The sequence below is a fragment of the Neovison vison genome, chromosome 3, assembly GCF_020171115.1.
Source record: "Neovison vison isolate M4711 chromosome 3, ASM_NN_V1, whole genome shotgun sequence".
NCBI lineage: Eukaryota > Metazoa > Chordata > Mammalia > Carnivora > Mustelidae > Neogale > Neogale vison.
Genome location: NC_058093.1, coordinates 148,503,680 through 148,527,862, shown reverse-complemented (window position 1 = coordinate 148,527,862; position 24,183 = coordinate 148,503,680). Strand labels below are relative to the sequence as shown.

Here is a 24,183-nt window from a genome sequence, read left to right as displayed (position 1 = left end):
CAACATGGCTGGGGCAAAAAGCAGGAAGCAGGTCTCCAAGAAAAGGATAGAAATGAAAATTTTATTGGGTCTGCTTGACCATTTTGAGAGGAGTTTTAGAGTTATGCCGGAAAGTCTGAGGCTATATTAGAGACTAGATATCTCTAACACATAATCGAGAAATTTGCCTAGAATCCAGAGCACATCAAGTATCTGCAAGAAAATAAACAACAGAAAAGGACTGGAAAAGGACTTGAATGGAAACTCACAAAAGAGGAAATCCAAATTGGGGGTGTGGGGGAATATTCATCCTCAATGGGAATCAAGAAATTATAGATGAGATGCCATCACAAAACTGACAAAACTAAGTGTTCATGGGAAGTAACAGAACCTCTCACACACCACTGGTTGGACAGTCAAATGGTAGGACCCCATGTTAAACAGTTGGCATAACACACACTGCCCAGTAATTCCACTTCTGGGTGTCCATCCAAGAAAGAGGTATGTACATATGCTTACTTACGACCGAACTTGCATATTTCTACCTGTGTGAGAATACAATGATTGAATGTCTTCCTAATGTGAGTCACACACGGACAAGGATGTTGGCTCTTAGGGTTACTCTTGTTCCTGGTACTGTGAGTCATTATTAGTTACTCAAGGAATGACTGTGGAATCATGAAAACATGAATTCAAAAAGACATATGCACCCCCATGTTTAAAGCAGCATTATTTACAATAGCCAAATTATGGAAGCAATCTAGGTGTCCACTGATGGATGAGTGGATAAAGAAGATGTGGTACAGACACACAATGGAATATTATTCAGCCATAAGAAGAATGAAATCTTGCCATTTGCAACCACATGGATGGATTTAGAGGGTATAAAGCTAATGAAATACATCAGAGAAAGAAAAACCTTATGATTTCACTCATCCGTGGAATTTAAGAAACAAAACAAACGAAGAAAAAAAGAGACAAACCAAAAAACAGACTTTTAACTATAGAGAACAGACGGTTACCAGAGGAGAGATGGGTGGCAGGATGGTGAAACAGGTGAAGGGGATTAAGAGTACACTTATCCTGATGAGCACTGAGTAATGCACAGCATTACTGAGTCACTGTATTGTACAAACTAATTGTACAAACTAATACAATGCGATACATCAGTTATACTGGAATTAAACAAAAGGAAAAAATAGAAATATCCTACATATAGTTTTCCTCAGAACTGTCTTCATACAATATCTTTAGCATTTAAGATTTATTTATTTATTACTATTTATTTGACAGGTGGAGATCACAAGGAGGCAGAGAAGCAGGCAGAGGGCGGGGGGTGGGGGGGCGGGAAGCAGGCTCCCTGCTGAGCAGAGCTCCCGATGCAGGGCTCCATCCCAGGACTCTGGGATCATGACCTGAGCCGAAGGCAGAGGCTTTAACCCACTGAGCCACCCAGCATTTAGTAAGCATTAGCATTTAGTAAGATGATCCTATTATATATGGATGATTTTTTTTCCTACTCATTTGCTCTACTACAATAAATAAATTACCAATAAGAAATGTTAGTTTTTTTTCCAGAGTTGAATGCTACCTGTTCATGGTATTTGGTTTGCTTGATAAATGTATTAGTGAAAACACTAATACAACAATAGAAAATTTAGCAAAAACACCTTTAGAAAAGACAGAAAGTAAAAGTTTATAGACCTGTGAAAAATATTCTGTCATACTAGAAAAGAAATTAACCGAAATGATAATGAAATGCCAGTTTTGATATAAAAAGACAAATATTAAAATAAGTATAATACTCAAAGCTGCAAGAGTGTATGTAGTGGGACAGACCCTCTCATAAATCAGGTGTGGAAATATAAGATGTTTTACAGGTGCATAAACTGCCCAGTGTTTCTGGAAAGCAATATGGCAGCATGTGTTGAGTCTTAAAAATACAGATACCCTTACAGTAAAAATTAGTACAATTCTAGTCCTAAGACTATGCCAAAAATGTAACTGAAAAATAAGCTGAGATAAGATTTATTTACAAACTGTTCATAAATTATGAAGTAACATAAAATAAGTGAAACACCCAAAATGAGTAATAATGGGATAATGGTTAAATACTCTTTTGAGGGGGTGTCTGGGTGGCTCAGTGGGTTAAGCCTCTGCCTTTGGCTCAGGTCATGGTCTCAGGGTCCTGGGATTGAGCCCTGCATCGGGCTTTTTGCTCAGCAGGGAGCCTGCTTCCCCATCTCTCTCTCTCTGCCTGCCTCTCTGCCTACTTGTGATCTCTGTCAAATAAATAAATAAAATCTTTAAAAATAAATAAATAATCTTTTGTGAAATGAATAATACAGGTTATAAAGATATTAAAATGGGAGATTTTCAAAGAATTAATGATACCACAGAAAAATGCCAATGATCTAAAGGCTAAGTAAAAATGGCAGAATATAGAACTGTATAAAGAATGATCTCCATTCTATCAAATAAATGTGTGTGTGTATATAATACACAGAATACAATAATTACTATAGCAGAAAAAACTACAAATATACTTTATGTTCAAAGAAGGGATTTTAACTTTCATAGTTTTTGGCAAGGTTTCTTCAACTTTTGCTGCTTTGATACTTAAAAAAGAATCATAATGTCTCCATTTATACTTACCAGATCGATATTCTGCATTATATCCTGAAATGAAGGATGAGTTCGAAACTGTTCGAAGAGATCTCGTTTGTAAAGCAGTGCATACACCAAGTTTGGATTGTGGTGAAGAGAATTCGTCAGGCAGGAATTGATGATCTCTAACATCATTCGAATCACTTCTTCGATGACATTCAAGTCTTGTGCCTAATAAAGAAAAGCCACACGCACAGTGTTTTTCTCCTTAACACAGAATTAATCGACAGTAACTGCTTTAAAATTGTAACTTTCGGGGCACTTGGGTGGCTCAGCTGGTTAACCGTCTGCCTTCAGGCTCAGATCATGATCCCAGGACCCTGGGACCGAGTCCCACATAGGGGCTCCCTGCTCAGGAGGGGGCCTGCTTCTCCCTCTGCCTACCGCTCCACTAGTTTGTGCTCTCTGACAAATAAATAAAAATGTAAAAAAACCCCAAAATTATAATATTGAAAAGATAATGCAAAAGAACCTGTCCAGGTGACTTTTGTCAAGAATCTTCAGAATTAGGTTTACCATTTAATAAAGTATTTGAGTAAAGATCCTTTGAATTCATATGGTCACAATTAGGAACTGAACATAAAATACAGACTTGCCAATATGGAAGGAAATTTGGGGCTTCCTCAGCCGCTCCCTTACTAGATCCTTACTGGCCTTCTCATTGTAGCATCACCCTAAATCATGAGACTTCCACAGTGCAAAGTGGTGGTTGGGTCTTACCAAGTCCAAGAAAAGTGCCTAATTCAGAACATGACCTCACTTCTCTACACTGTATTTTCAATCTCTCTATTTACAGATAAATAGCCTATTGTTTTGTCTCTTTTTCCTCAGTCAACATCTTGGGGAATCTAAACAAGAAAGAGTTACAAGACGGCAAAAACAATCAACAAATCTCTTCGAAGAAAGAACAACGGAAAGAGCAAAAATACAGGTATATACAATGGATTTTCCTTTTCCTCTTGAGTTTTCTAAATTATGTTTCAAAGTTGTAGCAAAAGATTATAACATTGTCTGGTGTGGTTCTCAACATATATAAGGGAATATATAAGACAATTATATTATAAAACAGGGAGGGCAAAGGGATGTAAACAAAGAAAAGGTTTCTACTCTTGAATTGTTAAACATCAACAATATTGAATTGTTAAACATCAATAATACTCGACTGTGACAAGTCATGCATGCATACAGTTTAGAGCAAATCTACAGAAATCCACACAAAAATACTACATGTACATCAGAATGGAATTCTAAAAAACTGTTCAAGTTTTTCAGGAAGGCAGAAAAACAAGACAGACATATGAAAAAGAGGGAACAAACAGAAAATAGTGAAATGGCAGACTTTGGCAGAGTAGATAAAAAACACAAGACCCAACTATATGCTACCTACATGAAATCTCAAATAAAACTCACTTCAAATATAGTTAGGTCGAAAACAAAGGATGGAAAATGATATACACCATGTAAATATTAGTTGAAAAATTAATCTGGTAGTGACAGATGAAGTACAACTCAAAGACTGTGGCCTGCAAAGTAAAAAATATTTACTATCTGGTCCAGTAAATAAAAAGCTACGCTTATTCCCACACAATTTATCTCAGCGCATACAGCGTATACAGAGTATAATGTCCAGCATTCAACCAAAATGTATGAGACAAATAGGTAAAAACAACCCACATCCAAGAGACAAATGGGCAGTATCAGACAGAGCTACAAAGATAATAAAAATATCAAACAAGAAATTTAAATGAACTACGATTTACAAAATCTACATATGAGTCTACATATGTTTGGATCAACGGGGAATTTCAGTGGAGTTGAAATCTGTAAAAAAGTGACAAACGTATATGCTAGAATTTAAAAGATACGTGGCATTAGCAGTAAAGAACACCTAGATGGTTCAACAGTGGACTTAACAAAGTCTTTTTTTTTTTTAAAGATGTTATTTATTTATTTATTTATTTGACAGAGAGAAAGAGAAATCACAAGTAGGCAGAGCAACAAGCAGAGAGAGAGGGGGGGAAGGAAGCAGGCTCCCCACTGAGCAGAGAGCCCGATGCGGGGCTCGATCCCAGTACTCTGAGATCATGACCTGAGCCAAAGGCAGAGGCTTAACCCACAGAGCCACCCAGGCGCCCCTTAACAAAGTCTTGAAGAGGTAATGGCTAAGCATTAAAATAATGAAAGAATCAAACACTGGCCCAAGAAACTCACAAAATATCTCCCAAATCCACCCAAAACAAAACAAAACAAAAATACACACATAGACACATCATGTTAAACTCTGAAAACCAAAGACAAAGAGAAAATCTTGAAGGCAGCCAGAGAAGTAAAAACACCCAAAATATGGAGACACGAAGATCAGAATTACAGTAGCCAGCTCATGAGAAACTAGGCAAGCCGATCTACAGTGAGTGGCACCATTACACTCTTGAACAGGAGTCTGGCCACCCTTGGTCTTTTCTGATGGAAAAAAGAAATTGAAAATAAAGTTGTTCAAAGACACCCTGAAGCTGAAACCCCGAGTCGCACTTTTTGGGCCAACTCCTCTTGGAATCACTCTTCTAATTTGCCTGGTACTTTGGACCTCTCCTTCAGACCAAGCAGAGCCTGGTGCGGCGTTCTTTGTGTGCGGAGGTGCTCATCTTCGGTGCATTTCAGTTTATCTTCCAAATCTTCGATCGTCTTCTCCCGCTTGGCTACCGATCTCTCAGCAAACTCAGCACCACTCTCTGCCGCCTTGAGTTTAACCATGAGAATCTTTGCCTCTTCCCCATCGCTGTCTTCCTTCTCAGAGTGCTGTTCCTCAGCAGCACACACAGCCCTCGGGTTCTGGTCTGTCACTGGGATCCGTTCATCCACCTCCCGGCAGCGGGACTCTGCCAGCTCAGCTCGTTCCTCTGGGCGTTCCGGGTCCCTGTCTATAATCACCGACTTCTGAGCCCCCTCTTTTCAGACTTCGATCAGCCTTTTCTGCAATGTGGTTGGCCTCTCTGAGTTGGATTTCCTGCCGTCCCATCTTTTCTTCATCTTTTATGGCTCAGCTCTCGAGAACCTCCACACCTCTCGCTCTCATCGGCGGCTTTCTCTGCTTCCTCCAGCTTTTGCAGGGCTGTGGCCGGGGCTCCTGGGGGTGGGCCAGCTTCTCTTCAACCAGCTGGATCGTAGTGTTCAAGGAGACCACCTTGGCCTCAGCCTGCTCCCTTGCCCCCTCCACTTCGAGCCGCAGGTGCTCGGCCCTCTCCTCTGCGTCATCTTGCTGCTGAAGACCCTGGACCTTGTGCTTCACCGCCGCCACGGTGGTGGTCCTGGCTACGGTGCCCACCCAGCCACGGCTCCGGCTTGCACTCGCCTGACTCCCTCCTCCGCTTGGCACTGCAGCTGCCTCTCCCACATTTTAATTTTTATTCATTCTGAAAGACACTGATTTCAAAAGCAAAAGAGTAGCATCGTATTATTGGTTTATGGCATCCTACTAATGGGCATCCAATTTATTTCTGTTTCCTCATTCCTGTGAGCAAGGAGGCAATAAGCATGTTGGTAGATCTGTCCTTCTATTTCTCTGGGACAGACTCCAGGAGAGGGACTGGTAAAAATAGTGGATTTGTATTATTAATAAATGTTGCTAGATCACTGCTTAAAGAGCAATGACAACACATGTATGCTGACAAGGGAGGAAGGCTCTTGCCCTCACTCTCACCCACACGTACACTTATTCTGTTTAACACTCATGGTCTGAAAGACTCATCACTTCATGGTTATGTCAAAATTTCCCAAAATGGGAAAGGATTTATCAGTTCCTTCAAGTGATTCATATATTCAGAGTGACTCTAGGTTCACAAGTGTCATCTTTTAAAAAACATTTTTATCATTATGTACTGTGTCTCTTAATCCATGTTGTTTATTGAAAGTATACATTTTACTGATATTGCTATACCATCTTCCTTTTTTTTTAAACATTTGACAGGTATATGTATGACTTTCAAGCCTTTAATTTTCAAACTTTCTGTATTACTGAAAACTTATATAGTTCAAAGCAACTATATGGCTAGGTTTTAGAATCTGTAGCTCTAACCTGATAGTTTCTGAATTCTAAGTGAGTCTGATTCACTTATATTTGTCATTGCTGGTACCTTTCCATTTATTCCTACCATCATGTTTCGTGACTTTTAAATCAGCTATTGCTGTGAAAGGAACTGCTCCAAAGGTTCCCGGCTTAGAATAGCAGTAACCATTTGTCTTTCTAATCATCTGGGCTAGGCTTGATGGGCCAGCAGGTCTCTGCTCCATGAGGTCACTGGGATGCTCAGCGGGAGGTGGGAGATCTCCTGGTAGGACAGCTCGCAGGGCTGGCAGGCTGGTGCTGGCTTGTGAGGAAAAGGATGGAGGGCACAGCTGGGCTGGGGACTAGGGTCTTTCATTCTTCTCCACATGGTCTCTTCTAGGCAGCAAGAGCTTCTTCACAGCATGAAGGTTCCAAGAGATCTAATTATCTATTATCAAACTTTTGCTTAATTTTAATTCCCAAGGAAAACTATCCCAGTAATCATAATTTACAATTTATTTGAATCTTCAAGTTGCTACTATGACTGAATCGGATTAAGTGAAACCCTATATGCTTCATCTTTAAAATGCATTATTGGGTAGTAATCACTACTGGTAAAAAGATGAAAAATTAGCATGAATTTGATAAGCATTTCTTTACAACTACAAAATTGTCCAAATCTCAGTATTTAAACAGACCTAAATGTTATCTAATCACATCACCATTTGGGTGTCAGAATTTCAAATGGTATTTAGAGAAGTTTGCTACTTGATTTTTTTTCCCAGGAAGATTAAATGAGGTACCATTTGTAAAGCTCTTAAAATAGTGTGTAACACACAATAAGTACCATGTGAGTGTTTTTTAAAACAATGTATCTGAAAGAAGAAAACTCATTTAATCTTAGACATTATCATAATAAGAACAAAAAGATAAATGCCTTTCCAAAGCTGGTAAGTTAATTCAATTACTGTAACTACGCAGAATTTAGAAATCACATTTCTTAGTGTTAAATAAGCCCCAGATACCACTTCCATTAATTTGCAAAACTGGCCCCTTTGAGGAGATGTATAGAAAAGCTGACTTTCATTTCTGGAATAATTTAAGGTTTTATAAAAAGATGTGTTTTAAAAACCAACCATGTTTCCTCTGTATTGTGTCAAAATTAGCTTTGTCAGAGATAAAATCTGATGGCTCACTGGTGGAGCAGCAAAATATGTGCAGAATATCACGTCTTTTTCATTCATGCTTTTTTTTTTTTTTTTTAAGCACATACAGCTTCCATTCCAGAGCCTAGATCAGACTTTCTTCTCAAAAAAAAAAAAAAAAAAAGAAAAAGAAAAAAAAGAAAAAAAAAGAAGGAGAAGAAGAAAAAGAAAAGCATATTTTGTTATAGAACATCTCAAATGTTAAAACGAATATCCTTTAAAAAAAAAATGGTCCCATTTTTAGCTGCTCCTGCTTGGTTTTGCCCATGCTGGTAATGACCACTACACATGCTCTGTGCTAAGCTGCAATTTCATGTCTAACAGACAAGCTGGTAGTTGCCGGAGTATCCTACCCTGTCAACAGTACTCAGAGTTGCCTCATTATATAAACTTCCTTTTCCTTTTAAGAGGGAATTTATACAGTTAAATAGTTTCAAATCATTTATTTTTAGTTTCCTTAAGAGAAGCATATGTATCTTGTTTGTATTAGTTTTGGGGGGGTTCCAAGAGAGTTGTCTAAATTTCCTGCATTTTCAGCAGAAAATAAAACCTTCAACAAAATTAATGGGACTTTGCCAAAGTGGGGAAGAGGGGGAAGGAAATGCACAGGCAAGCCTCTTTTTAAAGTTAATGTGCAAATGGCCTTCAAAGCCAATCATTCGGTGATAGACTCTTGTTATCGTTATGTTGTTAATTTACTGGCACACAAACTAAGAAGCTTTGTGACCAGCCAGAACTGGATTTGTCCCCACATCTCCAGCTTCTGAGAGCAAGAACTAGCTTTATGTTACATGCAAAAACCACCGCTGAAGACGAAATCCTGTGACCAGAGGAGACAATGTGTAACCTTAATAATGTGGGAGCCACAGAAGGGGGGTAAGAAGGGGGAAGGCAGAGTTAGGGTACCACTGTTTTTGTGTGGGGATGTAAAAACGATGTGGTCTTTTTCATTCCTTGGACAGGGTTTGAACATGCCCCACAAACCTGAACTGGAAGCCTGGGGAGTCTGTTACTGAAAACATGCTTACTGGTAGCAGGAAGGCAAGAAAATGGTGGCTGCTAGGGGACACTAGCTAACTTTCCATGTTTTTCCATACTTGGAAAACAGCCACAGAACTCACAAAAAAGGATGTTCTGATGGAATCCAACTCAGTTGCAACTCCCAACGATCCCATTACTTTAGCAGACTACCCACATTGGGCACAAAGTGGGGTAAGGGCAGCGCCTCTCCTACTTCCCCAGGCCCTCCTCTGGTACAGAATGAGCATATATGTGAGTCTTGAGCTTTTTTGTTTTGATTTTTAATATTTAATGTTTTGCCTTAAGAATTAGTGTTCCTTTCCACTCTTCTTCAAAATATATTGGTGTTTTACTATAAAAAGAACTATTCTTTCACATCCTATGAAAAATAAAATCTGAGTAAAGTAACTCTCTAGGAAGATGTATCTCCTTTTATAATGGCTTTGACATTCTCCTTCACCCCATCAGAGAGAGAAGAACCCCCCATTACAGACTCAGCTCTGCCAATAACGAGCTATGTGACCTTTGCTCGGTCACTTTGCCCAAGTGGAAGTTATTTTTAAGTCTCAGCTTCCATAAGGACTGTAGAAAATACTGAATTTAGAAAGCAAATTTTATTAGAGGAATTGAACACGTAAGCAATGTAGAAAAAGCTTTCAGATGACCTCAAACTTCAGTAAAATCCAGAATTTACTTTAGATCACCCTAGCACCTTGAACTGAGTCACTGTTAGTTTAGAAGGGAAAACCACTCAACCACCTTTGAGAGTAAAAATGTGGAAGGTGAAGTTTGAAAATAATCATCCTCTAAACCCAGGAACCTACTGGTTCTTCTAGAATGCATTAAATTTCAAGGCTTATTATCTTTGATATTGTTAATGCACAAAAGGGAAATAATCTCTACACTTTGGTGCCCTTTTTCCATTCCCTCTCTGGAAAAAGAGTCAGTGTGCTCTGAATCACGTACAGGAGAGCTACAGCCCAGTTTAAAAAAAAAAGAAAAGGAAAAAGGCAAAACAGAGGTAGCTACATGTCAGTGGAGAGAAGCTCTGGGTCGGGTTTTGCCCTAGACTGGACAAGTCACCATCTGGGCCTTAGCCCCTTCCAATGAAAGATAAATGGGCTCTCTGGGGTGATGCAAGGAAGCATTCTAAGTGACCCAGACAGGCTTCTGCTTCGGATATGCAAAGACTGCCTCTCTTACTCTACCAGTGAGAAAAAGCCAGATAATTTAATAAATCATAAGTCTTCCCAGGACCATCAGAGAACGATTCTGGAAGGCAATCAAGTGAAATGAATTCTCTAGAGGGACCAGCCCCTCTAAAGAGAGAAGGAGCACAGATACTCTCTAGCTCTTGGCAGAGCACAGGAAGAAGACACGTCCTAACGGAAGTTGACACAAAGAAATCAGATAAGATTTCAGTAAGTTCTTAAAGGCTACGTGTGGTCTAATGTGTCAGTCTGGAAAGCCGAAGCCCCAGGTACAGTGGGGTTTGCACTCACTGGAAAACTCTTTTTCCACCTGCCTTCACTTGGTGCTCACGAGAAAGATGAAGTTTGGAGGAGATGGGAAAGAGCCCTCTATCTAACCCTGCTTCCCAGACCCTCCTTTCACGCTAAGCAAAAGCCTTTAGCTCCTGGGGCAGCAAACTCTATTGGCCAAGAGCACCAGGAAATTTCCATTGCTTCCAGGAGAAGTAGAAACATAACCCATGTGCCTCTGAATGAGAAGCAGGAAACTCACCTCCAGGACACAGGCAGATATCTGTTCCTGCAGGTGGAGGGACTGAGCAAAGCCCTCTAACACGGGGTTAGAGCAAGAAACCGTGTTGGGTGCAGAATCCTATCCCTCGATCCTATGCTGCCTCTCGGGAAGGGGCAGGAACCTCTCACTCAAGGCCAACCACAGACACAGAACTGCCAAGACGAGGAGGGACAGAAATGCTGGGAAAGTCCCACTTCTAAGACCGAGGCACACACAGGGACTCCCCAAGAAAGAGGCTGGACCAGGACAACAGAAATACCCCTTCTCTGACTCCACTGCAGGGACTGCTGAAAGCAGAGGTTGGGAGAGCAACACTGAACAAAACCCAGGCCCCACTTTCCGGCACAGGCAACAACCATGGGGGCATGTCAAGCCAGTACAGTTCTAAAGACAAAACCCAAACCCACCCCGGTCCTAACCAGAATGAGCTAACTCCACATCAGCAGAGGTGTGCCCATTTATAGGCATACTTTTCACTCCAGACTCTACTGTCTTAGACATAATGTCTGGTATTTAATAGAAAATCGAGACACATAAAATAAATCATATGTTCCTAAGTAACAGAGAGTATGATGTGGTAAGTGCTGGGGACAGAGCCGTGATCCACACAGGTCCATACCTTCACATGGGTTATCATTTAGAGGAGATTCACCCTGGGGGGTACAGGTGCTACTTGGGGGACCTGGGGAGAGAGGGGAGAAGTATAGCAGAGTGGTTAGGGACACGAGTTCTGGAGTCAGGCCTGGATTTGTGCCCCAGCTTTAGCATTTACTAGCTATATGTCCTTTGGGCCTTAGCTTTCTCATCTGAAAAATTAGAATATAACCTATTTTATAGGATATGATTAAATAACAATATATTTTAAAAATCTGCTGTCCTGCTTAGCAGATATAAAGTGCTCATTACATGGTAGTTACTGTGATTACTTATTATAGGCAGCGACCTGTCTGAGTTTGTAGGCAGGCAAAAGGGAGAAGGAAGTGCACGCACAGAAAGCCTAACAAAGAAGAGGACCACACTACGGGGAGGAAATCCAGTTTGGCTAGAATGTCAAATGTTGGGGGGAGGTGACAAGGGATGGAACCAGATCAAACAGGTCTCACAGGTCAAGTCAGATGAGTGCCAGACTTCCCTGAGTATAAAGAGGACCTTCGGGGCTCCTTCTGCTTCAGAAACACCCAGAAAGAGAAGAAAAAACCTACTTCCGGCAAAAATGCAGCACTGGAGGAGAAGATGAAACAATTCTGGAAAGGTCCAGGGAGAGGTGTTTTGTTTTGTTCTAAGATTTTGTTTATTTATTTGACAGAGAAAGACACAGTGAGAGAGGGAACACAAGCAGGGGGAGTGGGAGAGGGAGAAGCAGGCTCTCTGCTAAGCAGAGAGCCTAATGCGGGGCTCAATTCCAGGACCCTGGGATCATTACCTGAGCCAAAGGCAAATGCTTAACTGAGCCACCCAGGCGCCCTGAGAGAGTGCATTTTGAAAACCTACAGGGGTAGACATTTGGACACATGATTTGCTACCCACAGTGCAAAGGGCAAAAGAAATGGGAAAGAGCGAGCAGAAACTGAAACAAGGGTGAACTCTGGAGCTACCATCCAAAATTTTGAAAAAGAACAATAGGATGACATTTTCTAACAGAATATAACACATAGTACAAAGTTAAACTGTGTAATATATTAGAAATGGCACCATATACAGAAAGATAAAAACAGTGAGACACAGAACCCAGAAATGCATCCAAGGATGTGTGGGAATACAGTAAATTATATGGATTGAATTTCATACCAGAGGAGACAAATCATCGAATTATTGCTACTGGGCTAAGTAATAATTAAATAGAAAAAATGTAAAGGCTAGATCTCTAATTAATTCCTTCAACAAAAAGAATTCCAGAAGATTAAAAGGTTAAGAAATAAGCTTTAAGGGGTTAGAAAAAATACAGGTAAATATTTTCATCTTCTTGATCCAGGGATGGGGTGAGAGAAAGGGACGTTTTTTAGTGTTTGAGAAATAGTCTCGAAAGGAAAAAAACACAGTTTGGAATACATGAAAGTTATAAGTCTTTTGAAGTGAAAAAAGGAGTCTCATAAATGTAGAGGAGACTAATAGCAGCTAAGAAAAAATATTAACAACATATTCAGGAAAAGCAAAAGCACATAAAGAAATTCTACAAATCAGTAAGAAAAATATAAACAGCCAATGGCTTGGTGCTTAATCAGGGACACAGATGCAATCAGAGTTGTTCTTAACAGAAGAATGCAAGGCCTCAGAGTCATTCAGGAGAGCACAAGTAATATCAAGAAAGCAAAGAAAATCAATCCAAAGAAAGCAGGACAGAAGAAAAGACCAGAAAATCAATCAACCAATTAATCAGTTGGAAAATGGCGTAATACCATAAGAGACAGGTAAATAAATGCATTTGTCTCTTTTAAAAGCAGACAACATGTGAATCAGGAAAAAAGGGAAAAAACACACGTATAAAACATTAGGGAAGGGAAAGGAAATTAACCATGGATATGGAAAACATTTCATGAAAATTCTCTGTATAATTCTCTAGGCGAATTGACAATCTGTGATAAAAATGTAAAAATTCAAAACACTAATACGATATATTAGTGACGTTGTAGGAAAACAAAAACCTCTCATGAAATGTTAGTGGGAATGCAAAAATGGTACAACCTCACTGGAGGGACATTTAGCAACATATAACAAATAACGTGCATATGCACTCTGACTCAGGAATCCTACCTTTAGGAGGTGAATATGCAGGCAGACTCGCACAATTATGAGACAGCATACCCACAAGGTTAGTCATGATAGCATTTGTAAATAATGAAAGAAAACAAAGTGTCCATCAATAAACTATGGTATCTCCAAATACCATAACACTATGCAGGCAGGAAAAGCAATGAAGAGGTCTCTACACTAATATGGAGTGACCTCTGGGAGATACCAAGAATACAGAAAACAATACACATTGTGTCATCTTTGGGGTAAGAAGGGATTGGGGGAAAACTATAAGAGTGTGTATGCGTGTGTGTTCATGCAAAAAGAAACTGAAAGGATAAACTAAAAATAACAAAAGGTGCCTGGGTGGCTCAGTTGGTTGAGCATTTGACTCCTGGGTTTGATCCAGGTCGTGATCTCATGGGTTGTGGAATTAAGCCCTGAGTCGGGCTCCTCACTTAGCGGGGATTCTGCTTGAGAGATTCTTCCCCTCTGTTCCTACCCACCCCTCTGTCTCTACCTAAAAACAGAGGAATAAATTTTTAAAAAAGAAAAATTATAAAGAAAATAATAGTTACCTACAGAGGAAGGGAGGAAACAAGGAAGAAGAAATATGGATGGAAGCAAGAACTTTCTGCATAGATCCTGTTACACAGTTTTAACTTTGGAAACAAACATTTTACATATTCCAAAATTGAGACTTAAAAAAGAATTCTCTAAAACTTGACAATAAACTGAAATGACTTATCAGAATTGTGACATAATGATACAGACAAAAGTACTTCCTGTGTCTTAGAAACACAGTATTATTTCGACTGTACATAAATAGAATCTTATTAGAATACTAAGTAGAACGCATTCTAAGGACAAACAGGAAATCTCAAACTTAATAAATGGTCTAATTTTTAGGAGACATAGAGGTGACAGTATTTTCAAGCTACTGATTACCTAATGAAAGTAAACAGCGTTAAGGTTTTTTAAGAATCAAGGTTTTCAGTGTAAGAGAGGAACGAGAAACATAAAACCAAATTAAAAAGGAAAGCTAAAAACTTGTAATGTTAAATACGAATTTGAAATTGTAAACATGATTTTTGTTTTAAAAATATGTATTTTCTAATATAGTCCACTGAAAAGGTCTAGTAATGATAGCCAAACAGCAACAAAGAGTATCAGTGGTCAGATTATAATCTCTAAACACCATTCATGACCAAAAAAACAAGCAAACATACAAAGAAAGAAAACCCAAGTCTCCTTGAAAGGATGATTTGACCAGGTCTGTGGCAGAATGTACACAATATTACCTGGGACTTCTCACACTAGAAATCAAGAGAGCTTGCAATGACTAGTGGATTGTGTTAAAGGGACACAGAAGTCAATACGATGTGTTATCCAGTGACCAAAGATGAAACTTCAAAGAGCGATGGGATTTCTGGCAGGTGGATTAGATGTTTTAGGCCAAGTGTCCCACCTGAGAACGGCTATAAAAGCTTGACATGTGTGAGGCACCTCTGTGGCTCATTCAGCTGAGGGGCCGACTCTGGATTTTGGCTTTGGTCATTATCTTAGTGTCCTGGGATTGGGCCCTGCCTTGGGCTCCATGCTCAGCAGGGATTCTGCTTGAGGACATCTCTCCTTCTCCCCCAGGCCTTCACCCTGCTTGTGCTCCTATTTTCTCTCTCTCTCAAATAAATAAATCAACCTTGAAAAAAAAGTTAAACATTTGTATATACACAAATGCATATGCATACACTGTTTAATGGCCTCAGAAAGCTATCAAGTTAGTAAAAAATTGTAGACCCGAGATTTGGGAAAACAGGAAAGTTGAGAGAGGTGAGCCTGGCATTTAAGCCATGTTTCCCTTAAAGATATTTGCTAAAGTATAGCTGAGAGCCTCAGAAACTGAGTAGGTAGAGAAGCTTAGCAAAAGGTTTGATGGGCTCATTGGAATTAGAGATGGAAAGGGCAAATACTGGGATTCAGGATCTGTCAAAAAAGAGGGACCCAGGTAATTCCTTCCGAATTTTATGTGGAATTCCAAGGGGTACACCTGAGTTCTACAAATGAAAAAGAAATAGACCACCCCTCAGAGAGACTCATATACAGCTTTGAAGCATCTCTATCAGATTGGACTAAGTCAATCTGGTTATAGTATCATTCCTAGCCTTGGCAGCCACAAGCAAAAATCCTCTCTGGAGAAAGATAACATCAACCAAGTCCTCAAATTATCTCCATCATTCTTCATATAAAATGTTTGGCACTCAATAAAAACAACCAGGTATATTAAAAGATAAGACCACATAACTGACAGACAAGAGAAACAACAGACAATAGAAACAGGCCCACAGAGAAACATCAAACATATGCTTTAAAATAATTGTGCTTATTAACAAGTTTGAGGACAAGACTGAGAATTTCTGCAGAGAACTATAAACTACAAAAAGAACTACATGAAAAAATCTAGTAGTTAAAAAATACAATAACTAATGAAGAATTTAATGGATGGCCTAAATAGCATCTGAGACATAACTGCAGAGAAAAATCAGTAAAGTCGAAAACAGTTGATAAGAAAACATCCAGAATTGGGGCTCCTGGGTGGCTCAGTGGGTTGGGCCTCTGCCTTCGGCTCAGGTCATGGTCCCGGGGTCGAGCCCCACATCGGGCTCTCTGCTCAGCAGGGAGCCTGCTTCCCTTCCTCTCTCTCTGCCTGCCTCTCTGCCTACTTGTGATCTCTCTCCGTCAAATAAATAAATAAAAATCTTTAAACAAAAAAAAATCCAGAATAAAGAGAAAGGAGGAGAAACAATATTTTAGAGACCAACACTAGCTGAGAAGTACAATGGGCAACAAATTCAAGAATTATGAACTCTAAGCAGGATAAATCTGACAAAAATCACTCTAAGTACATAATAGTAAAACTACTGAAAATCAAAGAGTAATTTTACTAACAGTCAAAGGACAATCTGTGATAATCCTCTATGTACTTAAGATTTGCACATTTTTCTGTATGCAACATTTCATGAGAAAGTTTTTTTTTTTAAAGAATGTAATGAGTTCAAACACATTTAATATATAAAACTCCATGAGTTTAGTAATGTAATCCTTTGAAAAATGAGAGAAAGAGGAATCTCTCACCTCCCAAACCCACCAATCCATTGGAAGGCATTATAAATAAATGGGGCACCAGCTTCTTACTCTAAAAACTGGATATTAAAAGGGAATAATAAGCCTTTGGCTTTCCTTTATGAACTGTATTTCAACCACCCCATCTGATGAAGAAATGTTCTTCTAGTTAAAGTATAGTTAATGAATGTAGAAGGAAAAATAGTGTTGAAAAAAAATGTTGCAATTCTTAACTAATTGACTCATTTGGGCAATACTCATCAGTGGTTAGAACTGTGCTTTGAGGTGAAGCAGAACTTCACAGAGCAGAAATCAGGCTGTCCCCACCTGTAACCACCGATCACTCTTAGCCTCATCAGGAGTAAGTAAGACAACCACACCTCCTAATGTGTGGAGCAAACAGTATCACCTGTGAAGCAATCTGGCCAAGAAAGAAGAATCTGAATCTACTCAGGCCTGTAAAGCTAACTTCCATTTACAGTAAATATGAGGGAGAGAATGAGGTAAACACTACCAGAGGAAGCCAAAAGACATGCTTGGGATGTGGAACATTCTACAGGACAAACGGCTATTTCTGCAACATAATGACGGTATGAGGGGAGTAAAGTGGGGGTCACTCTAAATTAAAAGAGACTTAATAGACATAACAGCCAAATGTATTAATTTTTATTTAGAATTCTGATGTTAGCACTGCTGACAGCCTTATGAGACTGCGGGAGAGATCTGACTGTGCTGTGTATTAGATCACACCGAGGAAATATTGCTACTTTCATTAGGTGTGATAATCATACATGATTATGAAACAAGATGTTATTTTTAGAGATACATATCAAAATATGAGAGATTAAAATTCCAATATTTCCTCTGCAATACTGAAGCAAAGAAGGTTCAGATGAAAGATATATGATGAAATCTAATGGTTGAATCGAGATGGTTGGCATATCGGGGTTCATTAAATACCTTCTGCATTTCATCTGAATTTTTTTTTTCACAACAAATATTTTGTTAAGTCGACAAATTTGTTAACTGAATGAAAGGGAAACTTGTCTAGGTAAACACAAGTCATTCTACTTGACCTATAATCAAATTAAAAAGAGACAATAATGAAAAGAATAAAACACAAAAAAAGTGAAAGACTTGTTGGGGATAAACTGTTGAAAATGGGGACTATGCTCATCTAGTTTTATAAGTAATGCCTTTATATCTTTAGGGAATATGTAATTACTATGCCCTTTAAGCTTTTATTTATTTTATTTTTTAAAGTTTTTTTTTCTTTTCTTTTTCTTTAAGAGAGATTTTGCAAGTGTGTGAGCAGGTAATGGGGGTAAGGGGAGAGTAAGAGAGAGAATCTTAAGCAGGCTCCATGCCCAGTGCAGACTCCAACTCCGGGCTCGATCTCATGACCCTAAGATTGTGACTTGAGCTGAAATCAAGAGCTGGATGTTTAACTGACTGAGCCACCCAGGTGCCCCTAAAGATTTTTAAGTAACCTCTACATCCAGCATGGGGCTTGGATTCACAACCCTGAGTCCAACAGTCATAGTCTCCACTGTCTGAGCCATCCAGGCGCCCCACCCTTTAAGCTTTTAAATCAGAAAAAAAAAGTTTCTCATTTTTTCCTTACATGAGGGTAGCATAACTGATTTCAAAGTATGGTAAAGTTAGCTCAAAAATGAAAACAAGGGCGCCTGGGTGGCTCGGTGGGTTAAGCCGCTGCCTTCGGCTCAGGTCATGATCTCAGGGTCCTGGGATCGAGTCCCGCATCAGGCTCTCTGCTCAGCGGGGAGCCTGCTTCCCTCTCTCTCTCTCTGCCTGCCTCTCTGTTTACTTGTGATCTCTGTCTGTCAAATCAACAAATAAAATCTTTAAAAAAAAAAATGAAAACAAAAGCCAATGTCACTAAAATACTCAAAATATATATATACACATCAAAGTCAACACTGCTAAAAAAATTCTATAATCCAAGTAGTTTTAGGAATTCTAGAATTGTTCAATACTAGGAAATCTATTGCTGTAATCAAAGTAAATATTTATTTATTTATTTTGAAAGATTTTATTTATTTGAGAAAGAGAAAAACAGTGAGAGAGAGCGTGACAGAGGAGAAGGTCAGAGGGAGAAGCTCCCTGTGGAGCTGGGAGCCCGATGCAGGACTCAATCCTGGGACTCCGGGATTATGACCTGAGCTGAAGGCAGTCGTCCAACCAACTGAGCCACCCAGGCGTCCCAAGAGTAAATATTTAAAGGAGAAAAAAGTTATGGTTGTCCTGATGGATTTTTAAAAGTAATCTGAGAAAAGTTAAATTAAAAAGTTGTTTGGTAGGGGCGCCTGGGTGGCTCAGGGGGTTAAAGCCTCTGCCTTCAGCTCAGGTCACGATCTCAGGGTCCTGGGATGGAGCCCCGCATCGGGCTCTCTGCTCAGCGGGGAGCCTGCTTCCCTTTCTCTCTGCCTACTTGTGATCTATCTGTCAAATAAACAAATAAAATCTTTAAAAAAAAAAAAGTTGTTTGGTAAAGTAAGAGAAAGGGCCTTCATTTGAAAAATGCAGAGTGGACACAAACACGTAATTCACAAAAGATAAAAACATTAAGATATAATCACTTTTGTTAGATTAAAAATACCCATTAAAATGATAACGCTATCCCTCTCTTTTTTCCCGACATTTCACACTGAACACAAATAATAAATCTAATTCCCAGTGTTGTCAAGAAGAAAGGAAATGGGATTCTCAACAGAGTCCTGATGGAAGTGTAATCTAACACAACTTGTCTAGGTTTCAATGTATCAATATATACTAAAAAAGCCTTTAAAAGTGCACAGACTTCTGTGCCTGCAATTCTAGTATCATATATTTATCCTAAGGACATAAGACTGTGCTCAAGGACTTAAGCCTATGGATGTTTACTGTGTAATAATGAAAAATTCTCATTACCCCGAATTCGTTTTCTATTGCAGCCATACCAAACCAGCACAAGTTTAGCCGCTTACGACAATGCAGACTTATTATCTCATGGTTCTGAAGACATTTGGGTAGGTTTGGCTGGTTCCTCTGCCCTGGGTCTCATGAGGCCAAATTGAAGGCGTCAGCTGGGCGAGGCTCTTATCTGGAGGCTCTGGGGGAGAATCTATTTCCAAGTTCATTCAGGTTGTTGGCAGAATTCAGCTCCTCCTGGCTGCAGAGCTGAGTTTCCTATTTTCTTGCTGGCTGTCAGCTGGAAGTCTCTGTTAGCAGCTTCAGGCTGCCTGCATCACATCGCCCCTTCCATCTTCAAACTGGCAATGGCGTGACAAATCCTTCTCAGCTTTGAATCTCTCCAACTTCCCCTTTGGGCATATCTCTTCTACTTGAGCTGGAGAAAGTGCTCTACTTTTAAGGGCTCATGTGTTTTAATTGGGTCCACCTAAAAAAGCCAAACTAATCTCATGATCTTAAGGTCCATAACCTTACTTATATCTGCTAAGTCCCTTTGGCTGTGCAACTTACCGTATCCACAAGTTCTGGGGATTAGGACCTGGACACTTTTCAGAGGTCATTACTCTACCACAATTACTCAAGGGTCATTACTCCTACCACAATCCCAAATGTCCAACAGCAGATGATTGGTTAAATAAACTGTAGTACATCTGGACAATGGAATACCATGTAGTTAATCAAATGATCAATGTCAGACAACTTAGAATGGACTGAGAGAAGGGCAGACGTGAAGAAGTAGGTAATAAAGCAAGTTCAGTAACATATTAATTGTGGAGTCTAGGTGGTAGGTATATGAATATTCACCATAAAAACTCCTCAACTTTTTTTGGATATTTGAAAAATTTCATAGTAAGATGTTGGGGAAAAAATAATTAGGCCAATCTTTCAAGCCCTACTTCCCCTCCCCCATCAATGGTCTTCAAATGGAATTGGGGGAAAATCTAGGTGTCTATAAGAATTCTAGCAAAGCACCAGCAAATAAGCTTTTGCATAAGGTTTATAAGGAGACTAAGTTTTAAATAGCATTAAATATCCCTCCACTTTATTTTTCAGATAATTAGCCAAATTAAAATAGGAAAACAATAATGCAGGATGCATTTTTTTAAATTGTTAATTTAAAAACCAACTTCTATCTTAGGATTGAGGCATTTTTATTTTCAAAAAGGAAGTTCTCTTTAAAATAATTAACACATAAAACAAAAGCTGTCTCGATTTAATTATTTTCTCAATGGGAAACAACAAACCTACCCTACAGTTCAACAAAATTTGATCAAACAGATTCTCAGTTGTGACAAACAAAATATCGAATAACCACAGAAGACAATGATTTCGCAAACAGTAACTGAGGGCCCACATGGTGACCTGCAGCATTGCCTGAAGCACTGAGAACAGGTAATGAGGATATAAAATAAGTGACATCCTTGACCTTTATTTCACCTTGGGAGTTAGAAAATTCTGTCTAATTTTGTAAGGTAGAAATTTCTCAAAAACACGTCTCTCAAGATACGTAAGGAATTTTACATAAAAACCTAACAGTATTTTCACTCAGAAATCACATTGTGTATGTAACTGAGGAATGCTGAACCTCAATGGAGACACCAAAAACTATTTTCATGGCCTCGAATCAGGAGCAATTACTCTGTATCTTAAAGACTTCCCAGTTTTATGGAAACTTGGCCAGAGCTACAGAAGAGGAGTACTGCCAAACAGTGAATAGCCTAGGCTCTGAGGTCAACCTCACTGGCCTTGGAATCCCTGTTCTACCATTTACTGCTCATGTGACCTTGGGAAAGATGCTAAACATGGGCTTTTTTATCAGCAAAACTGTTACAGTAGAGTGGCAACAAGATAATGAATATAAAACACCTACCCCAACATCTAACACACAGTAGCTAGCTATGCTCTTACTAGTGAAAGCAACAGTAATAGTGAATGAAAGTTTCCTGTTACATGCTGATGGGCTTCGGAGGTACAGGAACTCTTTTGGGACTAAGACAAACAACTGTGATATTTCTGACTTACACTTTCATGTCTATTCAAAGAGAAGTGCCTCCATGATGCTGAAATTTGAATTCTAGAACATCTGCGTGCATTGCAGTGAAGTGCACTGAGCCACCGTGAATCTGAGATCTTTAAGAACCTAAATGCTACTGTTATATTAAATGGCCCAATCCTTTAGGAAATGCTGTGTTCAAAAATACTCCAAATCTAATGCTGAAACACAGGTGACCCCTGATTGAAGACAGACTGTTTGATTTGAATCTCACTGCATTATAACTATATTCCACATAATGTCCAAGGTTGTATTTATGGTTGTCTAATAACTGGGATCAATGCCTACATTTTGCTCAAACAACTGCCAATACTTACAACTCAGTCAAGGTCAGCAACAATGAGGGTGACTCGGTCTTCTGCTACAATCAGAGCAACAGATCACTGAAAAAGTTGCCATGGAAACTGTCTACATCCATTCAGAAACTTCGGGAGGCAATTCTGTATTAAATTTGCAATGTATTTCTTGTGGCAGAAACAAATTTTAAAGAACAATTTGACAGTCCTTAGAGTAATGAAGAATGCTTACTACAAGAAGAGTTACTAAAATAAGATGTCTTTAGTCTGTCATTGAACTTCCATTTTCAAAAAGCCTCCAAGGCACCCAAAAGTATATATAAACTCAGTTTTTATTTTACTATTGTCTGTGATATAGGGTAATAAAATACAAATTGTTCATTCATTTTAATTACTTTTGGGGACTGGAACTTAACCTATGACACTGACATGGATCTAACAGCTCACCTCAGGATCAGGCTTAGCAATCAAAGACGCCATGCTTTGGGGCTGCCCTCCATTTTGCTAGAGAGTGCCGACTTCTTTGTAAGAGAAAGATGCCTAATTTTACTCTCTGGATAGTTTTCCTGGAAAACAGTTTGTGGAAAGAACTACAAATATGTAAAAGATAAAATCAAAATAGGATGGGAAAAACCTTAATGTGGCATAAAGGAAATCCCTTTTTAGAGGCAAAGAGAAAGTTGATACTCCCAGAAACAGAGACAAAGACTATTAAAAGGAGTCTCTTCAGTCAAAATCTACTTGGCAAGAAGGAAAGTGATTCCCCCTTATCTCTTGTTCTACTTCTTTCGTCTACTTGTATCAGTTGGGAATAAGGAAAAGATTTTGTTATCAGGAAGGTATGAAATGCAAGCAAAAGACATTTTAAGATAATGAGAGCAGTGTTAACAAGAAAACTTTCAAGCACAAGTCTTAGCTTCAATGGTAACAACACTCAAATTCACTTGGTGGCATTTCTCTTAAGAGCACAGTGACAGTACCAGGAAGTAATACAAAGATGTAGCTTTCCTACAGTTTATAGACCATTAAGTGGCAATTTAGTGAAAAGCTTCTTCGGCCGGCTGTTTTTAAGTAGGAGACTGGCAGTTTCAGTCCAAAGTCAGAGATGTTGTCAGACCCGCACCAGCACAAGTGGGACACACTGTGGGTGCTGCCTCACCATGTGGGCATCCATCACAGGCTGGGGCGGCAACACAAAGCTTTTTGTAGTGGACGCCATTCGCTTCACTTCGGCAAGGACCCGAATGTTCATGGCAGCAATTCCAGAACAATCTCTACCTCATTTCATCAAAAAAGCCAATGTTCACTTAAATTTTCCCAAGTATTATTTGGTTTTACCAAGAGATCACACCAGAAGCTAGGTGGACAGGAACTCTCAAATATCCAAAGAACTGGAAAATGGCGGTGTAAAATCAATTTTAGCAATTTAGTTACACTTTTGTATTAAAAGTGCCTCTCCAAGCAAAATTTTTCAGAAGTAGTTTTTCTCCCTATAGGTGTCTGATTTATACTGAGGGAACATGTTATGACATTATTTGAACTAATTCACTGGTTCCTATTTATTCAACAGTCACTGTTAACTCTCTCTGATGTGCCAACAAGCCAAACAGACAAATGATGATAACCTTCTTAAAGACCTCAACTTTACGTCAATTAAAATTTGAGGAAACTGGATGGGGAACAAAAAGAGTACAAAGATTTTTAAGACAGACAAAGACATGGAGGGAGATACTAACAATGAATTAACTGTGCACACCAAATACCAGTTACAAACTGCCTTTTATAAAAGCTCTCAAAACAGTTGCTGTCTGTTCTGTACCCTTCTAAGAGCTTTGGTAACAGCAAGGACACTGAACACCTGCCCAGGATTCTGTGCTCCTCTGTAATTTACTGGCCATGGTAGGTCTGGTTCAATGTACTCCAGGCAGCTGGTAAGTTTTATTAACTCCTTCAGGTTACAGGGCTAATTGATGCAATTTAATCAATCCTCCCAGTAGCTACCCATTAGCCCACACAATATAGTCCCAGGTGAAATCTGCCATTCATTTAACAAATACCAATTGATGGCTGTTATGAAAAGGTGCCCGACTAGGAGCAGTATGGAAGCAGGGACCAACGATGGGACACCTGCCTGTACAGAGTTTTGAGTCCAGTGGGAGAGCTGTGAATTGTGGGAAGTGCAATGAAGGCAAAGAAAAGGAAGAAACAAGAGTATAAACTAATGCAATTTAGACAGAGAGTTCGTATAAAACAGCACAGGGAAGGGTCCCCCATTTAACACTTCCCATCAGAATGCTTTTGGGAGTTCCAGTCAGCGTCCTTAGAGATCTCCGA

At 39.3% G+C, this 24,183-nt stretch overlaps 1 protein-coding gene and 1 pseudogene across 1 annotated transcript in view; both read right to left on the bottom strand.

Moving 5' to 3' along the window:
* DYM (dymeclin) overlaps nucleotides 1-24,183 on the bottom strand; it is a 337,031-nt gene that overhangs the window by 62,439 nt on the left and 250,409 nt on the right. Inside the window, exon 15 of the mRNA XM_044243021.1 lies at nucleotides 2,635-2,817. Coding sequence (XP_044098956.1) covers nucleotides 2,635-2,817 — 183 coding nt within the window. The remainder of the gene's footprint in view (nucleotides 1-2,634; nucleotides 2,818-24,183) is intronic.
* LOC122902087 lies at nucleotides 5,200-23,101 on the bottom strand (annotated as a pseudogene).